At 42.9% G+C, this 14,100-nt stretch overlaps 2 protein-coding genes and 1 long non-coding RNA gene across 6 annotated transcripts in view; 1 reads left to right on the plus strand and 2 right to left on the minus strand.

Annotated features, from left to right (window-relative positions):
* The window catches only part of ovch1 (ovochymase 1), a 208,259-nt gene that overhangs the window by 95,433 nt on the left and 98,726 nt on the right, over positions 1 to 14,100 (plus strand). The gene's annotated exons all lie outside the window — the stretch shown is intronic.
* On the minus strand, positions 1,982 to 3,214 carry LOC141761838 (uncharacterized). Its single transcript, XR_012592648.1, has 2 exons — positions 2,235 to 3,214; positions 1,982 to 2,204 (listed from the first exon to the last, which is right to left on the minus strand). It is a non-coding gene; the product is annotated as an uncharacterized LOC141761838 (long non-coding RNA).
* Positions 4,829 to 14,100, minus strand: part of LOC141761837 (A-type voltage-gated potassium channel KCND2-like) — a 45,730-nt gene continuing 36,458 nt past the window's right edge. The window contains exons 2-6 of one of the 2 annotated variants that reach the window (XM_074625475.1): positions 13,234 to 13,396; positions 11,171 to 11,300; positions 8,580 to 8,659; positions 8,247 to 8,482; positions 4,829 to 5,693 (exon numbers count right to left, since the gene is read on the minus strand). In XM_074625475.1, coding sequence (XP_074481576.1) covers positions 5,507 to 5,693; positions 8,247 to 8,482; positions 8,580 to 8,659; positions 11,171 to 11,300; positions 13,234 to 13,396 — 796 coding nt within the window. In that variant the 3' untranslated portion in view covers positions 4,829 to 5,506. Of the gene's footprint in view, positions 5,694 to 8,246; positions 8,483 to 8,579; positions 8,676 to 11,170; positions 11,301 to 13,233; positions 13,397 to 14,100 lie in introns of both variants that reach the window. The other variant, XM_074625473.1, reaches the window with a different exon arrangement.

Below are 14,100 nucleotides of genomic sequence, written 5' to 3' on the forward strand. Positions count from 1 at the left end.
AAATTCCAGCTCCAGAGTTTATTTGCATCAGTGCTGAATCTATTTCAGCCGTCCACGAATGTTCCGATGTGCTCACAAACTTTCAATCCAGCCGTGGAAACGTCCACCATGTGAATCCATGTCAACAGATCCATATAATCCACCAGAAGATGAACGTTCAGGTGTGGACAGGAAGTCACAGCTGTATGTTGTTTAAGAAAAGGAGAATCGCCTTCGTATCAAAATGGATTCAAACAAGTTCATCTCAGTTCATCACTGGTGAACTGGTGCATTGAGACTGGACCAGTACAGGTACTGGTGCTTCTGAGAGGAGATACAACATCTTTAAATATTCATACCAAAAACAAGACAAGTAGACTGTTTCCACATTCGTCCTCATGGCTTTTAAATCACACACAGTCTCAAATACGTGTATATCACCCTGAAGTCCTGAAATATTCATATATTTTTATCTTGTTTAGACGAGATAATAACTTGTGCACACAATCGGATCGAAGACCTTTTGTGCAAAAGATGAAAATATTTTTCGGGACTTGAGGAAAGACGAGCTACAGCATCTAAAATACTCACCTAAATATGAACAGACTTTGGTGTTGTCTTGTTATAGGACAGCGGAAATGTTAGATTACTGATTCTGACAGTTTAATAGTTAAACATTTTGGGAAATATGCATATTTCTGAGAGCAGGGTTTTTATGCTAGCCTAGCTTAGCATAAAGACTGAAAGCAGGGGGGAAATGCTAGACGAGCTCTGTGTAAAGTAAAAAACAATACATCTATAACTAACCTATCATTAATTTACTCATTTGTTTAATCTGCACACAATTGAAGAATTAGTAAAAACAGCAGTTTGTGGTTTTTAGAGGGAGTTACACCAAAGAGTCTAGAAGCAAAGAGACGAAACTTTGGTGTTTTTAGACAACAGCCGCGGCCGCCATTTTGGACTGAAAACGCTTATTATATTTAGAATATTTTATTATTCGACATGGGCCATTTCGGTAGAATATGACAATTGAATAGAAATAATTTAGTTTTACTTTTGCACGGGACATTGTAGGCGGACGTTTTACTGGTGTCTGATAGTCGCTTTCAGTCCAAAATGGTGGAAGCGTATCTCTGCTGCTGGGAGCTGATGTTGACATGGAACAAACTATTGACTTTCTTCTTATCAATATGCGTTCTTTGTTTAGGCTCTGGAACAATTTCTTGACGAACAAGCACTAACCTAAGCTAAACTAAACTAAGCTAAGCTAAGCTAAGCTAAGCTAGGCTAAGCTAAACTAAGCTAAGCTAACAAAGTCTTGCCTCCAGCTCTAATTAACACACAGACATGAGACATTGATATCCATCTGAACAATACAAGTATTTCCCAAAATGTTAAACTATTCCTTCAACTGTCACAATCAGTAAGATAACGTTTAGTTTAGCTCGCATCTATTGATGGCCGCTACTAGCCTATTATTAGCTACATAATGTTTTCATTAATCTGATAACTACATTTATATTTAGTGATGTCTGCTGTTTATTTGTCTACTTATGGTGATAATGACAAACTGCTGGTAAGTCACGTCTAACCACGTTGAAGCTCTCAGTCAGTCCTTTAGCTGCTGAGCTAATGCTACGTTAGCTAACAGGATGAGCTGCTGCTCAGCTCTAAATATACAAAGTCATACAAATATTGATGTAATGTGCTTTACAGTAGAACAGAGGAACTCAGACTATTATTTAGCTTCATCTGTCAGTCAATACGCTCAGTGCTCCATTTCTATCTAGCTACATCGTACAGGGCGGGAAAATGGCGCGGGGTAACGCTACATAATGTATTGACTCATCATTCTGTTAGCAAAAGCAGTCATTGCTAACTTTTAAAATATTGAAACAATAGCCTACAGAGTGTCATTTCTCAGTCAACTGCTCATTTTGTATTTCAGCTAAGCTAGCTACATTGTGCAGGGCGGGAAAATGACACAGCTAACGCAACATAATTTATTGACTAACAGACTTATCGTTCTGTTAGCAAAAGTTAGCAGTCATTGCTAAAACAATACAGTGTCATTTTTCAGTCAACTGTTCATTTTGTAGTTCGGCTAACGCCGGGTTCAGACTACATAATATTTTTGTCTGTTATGGTGGTCACTGTGTCAGATCAGGTGTCCACGGCGTCGGTTGTCGTGAAGTGTCCGTCGGTTGTTGTCACTAGACACACTACGGGATAAAACAATCGATTGACGCAACAATTAATAATCGGTTTATTAATAATCGGGCTGATATCGTGTAGTCTGAACCGGGCGTAACTCATAAAATAGAAGTTCATAAAACACAGTTTATAAAATGTAAAACTAAGAAGAAGCTAACGGCGTTCATCCTGCTTGATTCTATGGGGACAACATGGGCGTAAGGTCTTCAGGATATTTTATATTTATGGGGGTTATTGTTGCAATAGGCTAGCAATAAAAGTTATTAAATACAGTACAGTGATGGTAATCTATATCTTCCAGAAACATCGTTGAATCTCCCTGAAATCATCTCCGTCATAAGAAACACCGGCTACATTAAGAACAGAAAAGCATCTTTAGGCTACATGTGCGTTAAATTAATCTGCAGGCAGGACAACGAAGATAAACGACAGAAACAGTTTATCACAAACTGACATCAAGGTTGTTCAGATGTTTGTGTAGAGCAGAGAGGAAGGCAGTAGGTATAAAACGTATATATACAGAGTCAGGACCCGGACTGCTCGTATCCATGACAACTCATGACATCACAGCGAGGTCTCGCACGCATTCAATCAGATCTGCATGCAACGTCCCGACACGCCTGGAAACACACCGATCCATGCACTCAAACACACACACACAGTTACTGAACATGCTCTGAGGGTTGTTGTTCTTCTTCTTCTTCTTCTTCTTCTTCTTCTTCTTCTTCTTCTTCTTCTTCTTCTTCTTCTTCTTCTTCTTCTTCTTCTTCTTCTTCTTCTTCTTCTTCTTCTTCTTCTTCTTCTTCTTCTTCTTCTTCTTCTTCTTCTTCTTCTTCTAATACAAAACCTCATCCACTAAATCAGCCATTTAAAGGAAACACTCGTTATGTTGGGAAGAACATCTGTTAGCCATTTATACGTAGCCCTGATCCAGAACTATCAGTGTCTGGGTATTTGTGATATATACATATATATGTATATATACATATATACATATATACATTTATATATATATACATATATACAGTGGAGGAAATAAGTATTTGATCCCTTGCCGATTTTGTAAGTTTGCCCACTTACAAAGAAAGGAACGGTCTATAATTTTAATGGTAGGTTTATTTTAGCAGTGAGAGACAGAATATAAAAAAAAAAATCCAGAAAATCACATCATATAAAAGTTATAAATTGATTTGTATTTTATTGTGGGAAATAAGTATTTGATCCCCTAGCAAAACATGACTCAGTACTTGGTGGAGAAACGTTGTTGGCAAGCACAGAGGTCAGACGTTTCTTGTAGATGGTCACCAGGTTTGCGTACATCTCAGGGGGGATTTTGGTCGACTCCTCTTTGCAGATCATCTCCAAATCCTTAAGGTTTCGAGGCTGTCGCTTGGCAACTCGAAGCTTCAGCTCCCTCCACAGATTTTCTATGGAATTAAGGTCCGGAGACTGGCTAGGTCACTCCATGACCTTAATGTGCTTCTTCTTGAGCCACTCCTTTGTTGCCTTGGCCGTATGTTTTGGGTCATTGTCGTGCTGAAAGACCAATCCACGACCCATTTTCAGTGTCCTGGCTGAGGGAAGGAGGTTGTCGTCCAACATTTCACGGTACATGGCCCCATCCATCCTCCCTTCGATGCGGTGAAGTCGTCCTGTCCCCTTAGCAGAGAAACACCCCCAAAACATAATGTTTCCACCTCCATGGTTGACGGTGGGGATGGTGTTTTCGGGGTTATAGTCAGCATTTCTCTTCCTCCAAACACGGCGAGTCGAGTTGATGCCAAAGAGCTCGATTTTGGTCTCATCTGACCACATCACCTTCTCCCAAGCCTTCTCTGAATCATTCAGGTGTTCATTGGCAAACAGACGGGCCTGTACATGTGCCTTCTTGAGCAGGGGGACCTCGCGGGCGCTGCAGGATTTTAATCTATTACGGCGTAGTGTGTTACCAATGGTTTTCTTGGTGATTGTGGTCCCAGCTGTCTTGCGATCATTAAGAAGTTCCTCCCGTGTATTTCTGGGCTGATCCCTCACCTTTCTCATGATCATCGATGCCCCACGAGACGAGATCTTGCGTGGAGCCCCAGACCGAGGGCGATTGATGGTCATTTTGTGTTTCTTCCATTTCCGAATAATGGCACCAACAGTTGTCTCCTTCTCACAAAGCTACTTGCTGATGGTCTTGTAGCCCATTCCAGTCTTGTGCAGGTCTACAATCTTGTCCCTGACGTCCTTAGACAGCCCTTTGGTCTTGTCCATGGTGGAGAGGTTGGAATCTGATTGTGGACAGGTGTCTTTTATACAGGTAATGAGTTGACACAGTTGTCTTTTATACAGGTCACGAGTTGAGATTCGGAGTACTTTCTTAAAGCGAGAGGACTAATCTAACCGGTCTGTGGGGGCCAGAATTCTTGCTGGTTGCTAGGGGATCAAATACTTATTTCCCACAATAAAATACAAATCAATTTATAACTTTTATATGATGAGATTTTCTGGAATTTGTTTTTAATATTCTGTCTCTCACTGTTAAAATAAACCTACCATTAAAATTATAGACCGTTCTTTTCTTTGTAAGTGGGCAAACTTACAAAATCAGCAAGGGATCAAATACTTATTTCCTCCACTGTATATATAATAAACTCTGCTAACAAAGTCCGCTAACAAAGTACTTATCTTTCACAATAAAAGCCCTAGATATATACAATATTTGCAGGCGAGTATTTTGCATTTTTGTGTCGTTTATTCAGTCGCTCCAGTCAACTATCTATCTATCTTTGGAGCTAGGCTAGCATTTCTTTGTGCTAAGCTACACATCTGAATCTATTTCCTCATGTAACTCTGGTAAGATGGTTAACAGTGTCGTTCCCAAAATATCGAAAATTTCCTTTAAACTGCGTTCTAAACTTTAGAAATCTACGTTAGCATCAGCTGTCATTGTAAGACATCAGATTTAAAGACATACAGGATTGAAAAATAGCCGTGGTGACGATTTAAATGTCTCAGGGATAGAGATCAGTTGTCAGCCAAAGTGCTACCGTTTTCTTCTTCTGTGGTGTTTGACTGCTGGAAGAGAAATCCTTCCTAGAAGACAAAAGAAAGAAATGCCCGAAGCGGGTTAGCTGAGTTTTAGTGCGTACAGATTGACCTCCAGGAGAGGTTAGCTAACCCGTCACTTCCGTCGTGGACACATGATGCAAGCCCCGCCCTCTGAGTCTGAGGTGTAGCGGGGCCGCCGACCCCTGACCCCCGACTCCCCGTCGTCCTCCTGCTGGCTGGGTTGTACTTCCTTGTTGGACGGGGATGTTGGTACCTAGAGTGCGGACACCCGGACGATGTTGGTCTGGGAGTAGTCGACGGAGCCAGATGAGGCGTTGCCTTCGGGCGTGTTGCCGGGCGGTGTGGGCATGCTGATGACGGCAGCGGTGATGTATGGCTGGTGACAGTTCAGGGGAACCGTCTCCTCAAATTTAGCGTTCAGGCTGGATCGACTGGAACGACTACAGGAAGAGAGGAGACACATCAGCACATAGATATTAAAGACAACTATGCACACCGGGTCCAGTACGAATTATCTGTATGAGTTTCCTCCTACAGTAAGTAGAGCCGTGTCCATACAACAAAAACCAGAAGAAGAATGTCTAGGAGGCTAACATTAACTACACAATACAGAAACTAATCTGACCCCAAATGTGATGCTAACGCTAATGCTAACTACACAATACAGAAACTAAGCTGACCCAATATGTGATGCTAACGCTAACGTTAACTACACAATACAGACTGAAACTGGGAGACTGAAACTGGGAGACTGAAACTGGGAGACTGGGAAACTGAAACTGGGAGACTGATACTGGGAGACTGAAACTGGGAGACTGATACTGGGGAGACTGAAACTGGGAGACTGAAACTGGGAGACTGATACTGGGGAGACTGAAACTGGGAGACTTAAACTGGGAGACTGAAACTGGGAGGCTGATACTGGGGAGACTGAAACTGGGAGACAGATACTTGGTGACTGATACTGGGAGACTGAAACTGGGAGACTAAAACTTGGAGACTGATACTGGGGAGACTGAAACTGGTAGACTGATACTGGGAGACTGAAACCGGGGAGACTGAAACTGGGAGACTGATACTGGGAGACTGATACTGGGAGACTGAAACTGGGAGACATAAACTGGGAGACTGATACTGGGAGACTGATACTGGGAGACTGATACTTCGGAGACTGATACTGGGAGACTGAAACTGGGGAGACTGATACTGGGAGACTGAAACTGGGAGACTAATACTGGGAGACATAAACTGGGAGACTAATATTTGGAGACTAATATTGGGAGACTCATACTGGGAGACTGAAACAGGAGGAGGCTCTAATAGGGACTTGCTGGTCTCCCAGCTGTCCATGTTTAGGAGAAAGTTCCCAGACCTCCCACAGCCTCCCACAGCTGGACATATTCTGGATTCCAGCTCTCTGACTCTACATGGGAATACCCTGTCACATGATCTCTGGGGCCATGTGTTTATATACAGTCTGTCTGGGAGTGTGAGGCTCTACTGGTGCTGTTTATAACCGGATTTATTATATTTATCAGTTCACGTCCCCTCCTCAGTTCTTCTCTAAAAGTACCTCTTACAGATTCAGAGGCAGGTACTGAGCATTAACATATAAAACCATGATATTTTCCTTTATACCGTAGCCGTTTACCTCAAATCATAGTTCAGTTCAACAGTTCAACCATCATTTTAAAGAGTAACTAAACCCCCAAAACACTTTTTCAGATAAAAACCAACGTATATGTATTTAGAAGGGCTGCAACTAACGATGATTTTCATTGTCGATTAATCTATTGATTATTTTCTGGATTGATCGATTAGTTGTTTGGTCTATAAAATGAAAATGGAAAATGTGGATCAGTGTTTGTCAAAGCCCAAGATGATGTCCTCAAATGTCTCAAAGATATTCAGTTTACTGTCATAGAGGAAAGAAACCAGAAAATATTCACATTTAAGAAGCTGCAATCAGCGAATATAGACTTTTTTTTACCTTAACAAATGACTCAAACCGATTAATCGATTATCAAAATAGTTGGTTATTAATTTAATAGTTGACAACTACTCGTTTAATCATTGCAGCTTTAGTATTTAGTTGTGTTGTTGATAGATTCAGGTCCAAATATTGACATTTTAGTGCAAAGTATTCTCCTTAATTGCATCCAATACCTCCCTAAGGACCTAGTAATATCCTTAGGGACCCTCTTCAAGCACTCCACAACCTTTCTAAACAGCTCTAAAACCTCCTCAAGGACATCTGGAACCTTTTCAAGGACTCCTGGAACCCCTTTAAGCACCAATGGGACCTGTAAGGACCATTAGAACCTCTAGTACCCCCTTAGCAACCTGTTCTCACTCCCAACTCCTCAAATACCGCCGTTTGGTCAGTGCTCCTCGGCATCGGAGACCGTCTCACAGAGGCACCCTTTAGTAACAGTATGTGACGAACCAGGCTTTCAACTAACTCCAATGTAAACCCACCCGTGGCGTTATTCAACGGTCAAAGCAGTGACGTAGTATTAATAGGGTGAGAGTCCGTTCATAGGTGGACGGGTCAAACAAACACAACACTTTCAACCAGGAGACCGCTACTGGTGCCCTGTGTGAAACTAAAAGAAACGTCAGTCCCGTGAGTCGTTAGTCAGTGACGTTAACATAAACCACGACCGTTTCCTAAACCTAAGTAAATGGTTGTGTTGCCTTAACCCAACTTCTTTTTTGACCTTTTGAAAGGACACTAGGCATGTACAGTAACAAGTGTATATTGACACTCCTTCCCTGGTCCGTCCAAAAGTAATGCTAGAGGGGTACCCGGTGCGTCGGTCTCTGATGCCAAAGGGGCACTGACCAAGCGGCGGTATTTGACGAGTTGGGAGTGAGAATCTGTTGCCCTTAGTGACCGCAACCTCCTCAGCTCAGTTACCCACTGAAACCTCTTCAAGACCTCCTCCTCAAACCTCTGATTGACACACTTACAGAATAAAAACACCTGTTACCTGTTGGTGAACGGTCTATCTTTGATCTGGATGGTGCTCAGCTCCTGGACGCTACCATGCAGACCAACGGACATGTTGGAGTTGGGGACGTTGAAGGTCTTCCTCTTCCTGCGGGAGCAGCAGGAGGTGAAGCCGTGAGGCGAGGAAGACATGGAGGAAGAGCGAGACACCTGCTTCACCAGCGTTACCTCCCGGCAGCTCCCTTCATACGTCTTCTCGTCCACAAACTCGTGGTTCTGAGGCAGATAAAATGTCAAGGGTTAAAGGTTAAAGGTGGAACATTTAACAAGGCACTCCATTTAGGATGTGAGAATTGTGTATTTGTGTTCTCACCGTGGTCTTCTCCAGACAGTGCAGAAGGTGGTTATGATGAATGTCAAAGTTGGGGTTGGCCTTACACACCAGCGCCTGTCCTGCTTCCTTGGACGCCTTCAGGACACAAAGCACATGACCACACGGTTAGTCCGCTTCCACCCCACCCACAGCACAAAGATGGGCAGTCCCACCGCGACACACACATGGACAGGGCTAACGTTCTCACCACCTTCTTCTGACACCCTGCTGTAAGAACACTTCATCTGTTCAGGTTTTTACCCACAATCCCCTCCTGGTTCAGAGTTGGTTAGAAAGTGACGGATCACTCACTGCTTCAAACTCAGGCCAACGACAGCAGCCGTTCAGCAGCTTTATCACTGCTTCTCTAAATGTGTTTACTTGCTTTAACTGAAGCCTCATTTGATCCAAAGAGCCACCGTACTCATGTTGCTCAGGGGTTCAGACTGAATGTGACACAGTTGGACGGACTGACGGACTGAGGATCATTGGTTAAGGAGTTCTGGTACTGACAAAGGAACAGTCAGACATTTTAGGAAGTATGCTGGTTACCTGTTTCCCGCAGAATCAGAAAACTGGTTACCTGTTTCCCGCAGAATCAGAAAACCAGCCCTGGACCCCACCTGGGGTCCAAGGAAGTCATGAACTTCACACCTGGGGACCCTAAAAGAAGTTATGTATCTTACTTCTGGGGACCCCAAAGGAAGTCATGAACAGGACTCCTGAGGACCCTAAAGCAATTGGGGCACCTTTCTCCCAGGGACCCTTAAGGAAGTGATGTTCCTGAATCCTAGGTACCCTAGTGGAAGGGAAGCACTTCTCTAAAGGTCACTAAAGGAACTGACGCACCTCACTCCTGGTACCCTAAAGGAACTGAAGCACCTCACTCCTGGTACCCTAAAGGAACTGATGCACCTCATTCCTGGTATCCTAAAAGGAACTGATGCACCTCGGTCCTGGTACCATAGAGCAACTGATGCACCTCACTCATGGTACCATAGAGGAACTGATGCACCTCACTCCTGGTACCACAAAGGAACATGATGCATCTCACTCCTGGTACCATAGAGGAACTGATGCACCTCACTCCTGGTACCACAAAGGAACTGATGCACCTCACTCCTGGTACCATAGAGGAACTGATGCACAAAACTCCTGTTACCATAAAGGAACTGATGCACCTCACTCCTGAACTCCACAACAGAAAGTGACAGACCTTAATCCTAAGGACTCTAATGGAAGTCACGAACCTTGCTTGCGACCCCAAAGAACGTAATGAATCTTCCTCCTGAACCTTCGTAGGGTCTCTAAAGGAGGTGACTCATCTCTGTCTATGCATTTCCTCCTGGCTTGCAGATCATGGTCACCAGGTGTGAGCTCTGACTGCTAGCCTAGCTTAGCACTTAGCTCTTTACGTACAACGTACCTCATCTGACTCTGGGCAAGACATGAAACAAGATATTTCTCAAAGTGTCAGACTGTTTCTAAAAAGATCAGAGTTTGTCGAGCGCCGCTGTCGTCCACCATCACCTCTGCGTCACACTGACTCCACCCCTGTGCACTGCGGCGTGGGTCTGATTGACATGCAGCTCAGCCAGATCTCATTCATCCACACGGCGATGGACCCCAAGACATGTGTTGATGATGTCATGAGTAGGGCAGCCCAAGCCACATGGGAGGGCCAATCAAAATGCACGAGTCCAAACAAAAGACACAGAAGACGAAGCTGTTAGTTTCCTGTTGAGATGTCCCACACCTGAGGACCAGGTTATGCACAGGTGAGTTAGTGTGACGGACTAATGCAAGGTGGGGTGGATGATTCTGTTCTCTATGTGAGAGCAAAGCTGAGAGAGAATAAGGAGATGCTAAAGAGAACGAATGAAAGAAAACAAGTGAGTCAGTGATGCAGCCACAGAGGGACGGACAGTTCAACAGTAACATTTCAGTTTTAAAGTCACATCAGCAGAGTGAACTTCAGAGCTCATTATCTCCATCAGCCTGCATAAAGGTGCCATACACTGTACGATTTTAGAAATTTTGTGTACTTCCTTCTCCTACTGTACGAGAAGATCATTTGCGATGTAAAGCCAAAGCTCACGATTTATGTTCTCACACTGTACGGTCTGATCGTCAACCATAACCCGAGTGATCACACTGGAGGTAAGCTAGCTATGTTTTACTAGCTATATCTACTGTACATTGTTATCTTGATAACTACGCTCTGATTCCTGTAAAAAAAAAAAAATTAGAAAAAAGGCGCCGACATTGGGGAATCGGCTCGTGGTTCTGCCTCAACTGTCAGAGAGTCGGTGGACGGCCAACCAAAATTTCGGACTATTGAAGTAAAGCCACGGTGATCTGGTCTGGTTCAGGGTTACTTTAGCCGACCTCACCAGTATTCAGCACTGCAGCTGAGAGCAGCGAAATGAGGGAAAATATTTGGTGGTAAAAGTAAAAGTATCCAGTAGATCAACTGGTTACAGTGGATCAAATGTTACTGCTGAACAGGATAGACGGATGACAACTTGACGAGGAGAAGAAAAACATGAAAGAAGACGAAGAAGAAATTAAAGGATGAACGACACCAGCACCATCCGACAGGGACTGCATGTCCGTGGTTACCTCCTCATCTGGGTCAATCAGCAGCTGGCTGCGTTTGTACTGCAAATAAGCGTTAGCCCCTCCGCTCTTCACCGCGCGAATTTTAGCAAGCCTGGTTTTCTGTTCGTGAACACATACAGATGTTACAGACGTCCATTTAGCCCGTCCAATGGTGTGTATGTGTGAAAAAAGTTACTTTAGTTAGAACAAGTTACACCGATCAGCCATAACATTAGGTCAGTATGGGTCTGTGTTTTCTGACACCTTTCTATCGGAACCAGCGTTAACTTTTTCAGCAGTTTGAGCTCCAGTAGCTCTTCTATTGGATCGTACAACACGGGCCAGCCTTCGCTCACCACGTGCATCAATGAGCTTTGGGTCTGACCCTGTCGCCGGTTCACCGGTTTTCCTTCCTTGGACCACTTTTGGTAGGTCCTGACCACTGCAGACCGGGAACATCCCACAAGAGCTGCAGTTCTGGAGATGCTCTGACCCAGTCGTCTAGCCAGCACTATTTGGCCCTTGTCAAAGTCGCTTACATCCTTACGCATGCCCATTTCTTCTGCTTCCAACACAAAGTTCAAAGTTCAAAATGTTCCCTTGCTGTCTAATATATCCCCCCCACTGCCAGGTGCCATTGTAACAAGATAATCAATGTTATTCACTTCACCTATCAGTGGTCTTAATGTTATGGCTGATCAGTGTATAAAGCAACATGATGGAAAACAGGAGAACAGAAACACGGAGGAGTCAGCGGACATCAGTCTGGTCAAATGTCTGACAGGTTATGATGTAATTATTATTATATATTATTTGTTTTCTCATGATTTATTTTGTGATTTTCACACAATGGAAGTCGTCTACATGTAACCACCTGACTGAAACTAGAAAGATTCTGTTACTTGGTAAATGATACAGGGTTAATGGGTTATACAGAACACCCTGACATCCTGAAAAAATATCTTTTAAATTCTTGTGTAATCAGAAGTTGCACAAATAAAATCATTTACATGACCAACATGCTAACTTATGCAACATATGATAATTTGTGTGCACAAGATGCTAACTTGTGCAACAAGATGCTAACTTGTGCAACAAAATACTAATTTGTGCAACAAGATGCTAACTTGTGCAACAAAATACTAATTTGTGCAACAAAATACTAATTTGTGCAACAAGATGCTAACATGTGCAACAAGATTCTAACTTGTGCAACAAAATGCTAACTTGTGCAACAAGATACTAAGTTGTGCAACAAAATACTAATTTGTGCAACAAGATGCTAACTTGTGCAACAAAATACTAATTTGTGCAACAAATTGCTAAGTTGTGCAACAAGATACTAAGTTGTGCAACAAAATACTAATTTGTGCAACAAGATGCTAACATGTACAACAAGATGCTAACTTGGGCAACAAAATACTAACTTGTGCAACAAGATGCCAGCTTGTGCAACAAGATGCTAACTTGTGCAACAAAATGCTAACTTGTGCAACAAGATTCTAACTTGTGCAACAAAATGCTAACTTGTGCAACAAGATACTAAGTTGTGCAACAAAATACTAATTTGTGCAACAAGATGCTAACTTGTGCAACAAAATACTAATTTGTGCAACAAAATACTAATTTGTGCAACAAGATGCTAACATGTACAACAAGATGCTAACTTGGGCAACAAAATACTAACTTGTGCAACAAGATGCCAGCTTGTGCAACAAGATGCTAACTTGTGCAACAAAATGCTAACTTGTGCAACAAGATTCTAACTTGTGCAACAAGATACTAAGTTGTGCAACAAAATACTAATTTGTGCAACAAGATGCTAAGTTGTGCAACAACATGCTAAGTTGTGCAACAAGATGCTAACTTGTGCAACAAAACACTAACTTGTGCAACAAGATGCTTACTTGTGTAGATCAGTAAACTGGTGTAAACATTTAAAGAGACTCCCTGATCTTGTTGTTTTTCTCCCTCCTGATGTTTCGGACTGAACTTTAAAGATGTCAGCTGTGCCTTTATAGGCAGTTTAATGAAAGCGATTGGTGTCGGTCACCTTCTGAGCTCGCCTCTTCTCGGATCTCTGGCTCTGGTGGTAGATTCGGCTGAAGTTGGAGACGATGACGGGAACCGGCAGGGCGATGACCAGCACACCGCTCAGAGAGCAGACGGAGCCGACGATCTTCCCCATGATGGTCTTCGGTACCATGTCGCCATACCTGACACAGACGGACAGAGACAGGTAGAGGTTCAGGTTTCAACTAAAGACTGGATAGAAGAAGAGCAGATTGAAGAGCACGTTGTCACTGTGACATCACCCATTTATGGAAGACATGAAAGGCAATGGACATTTATTCTTTTCTTTCTATGTTCCTTTTTTTCCTGTGTGAAACAAGTGGAAAAATTTTTTTTTAGCAGATGATGTACACCACTTCTACTGTTGACCTGCTATCTCCCCCTAAAGACCCTTGTACCCCCCTAAAGATCACCTGTACCCCCCGGTCTCAGAGGGTTAATAATGTTTAATCGTCTGGGTGAGAGGATGAATGTGACTGTGTGAGTAAAGTACAACAAACAGAGAGTATTCAGAGAGCGTTTCCTCTGCATACAGACGGATTTTATGAATAATAAATCTTCAGTTTGCTGCCGCTGACAGAAACTCGATGTTCAAACTAAATACTCTGTTTAGTGCTTTAGTCCGTCAGCAGAAAACAGAGCTGACTCAGCGTTTTAGAGGCTGAAGGTGCAGTTCAGACGGCGTCCACACGGAGGAGCCAGAGAGCTTCTTCTTCTTCTCTGCTCTTAATCAGCATCATCACCTCTTCTTCTTCTTCTTCTTTCTTTGGAATTACTGCCAAATTACCCCAATACTTATATTACTAAATTTTAAATATTAAATTACTACAATACTAAAAAATACTTT

The sequence above is a fragment of the Sebastes fasciatus genome, chromosome 23 (genome assembly GCF_043250625.1).
Source record: "Sebastes fasciatus isolate fSebFas1 chromosome 23, fSebFas1.pri, whole genome shotgun sequence".
Taxonomy (NCBI): Eukaryota; Metazoa; Chordata; class Actinopteri; order Perciformes; family Sebastidae; genus Sebastes; species Sebastes fasciatus.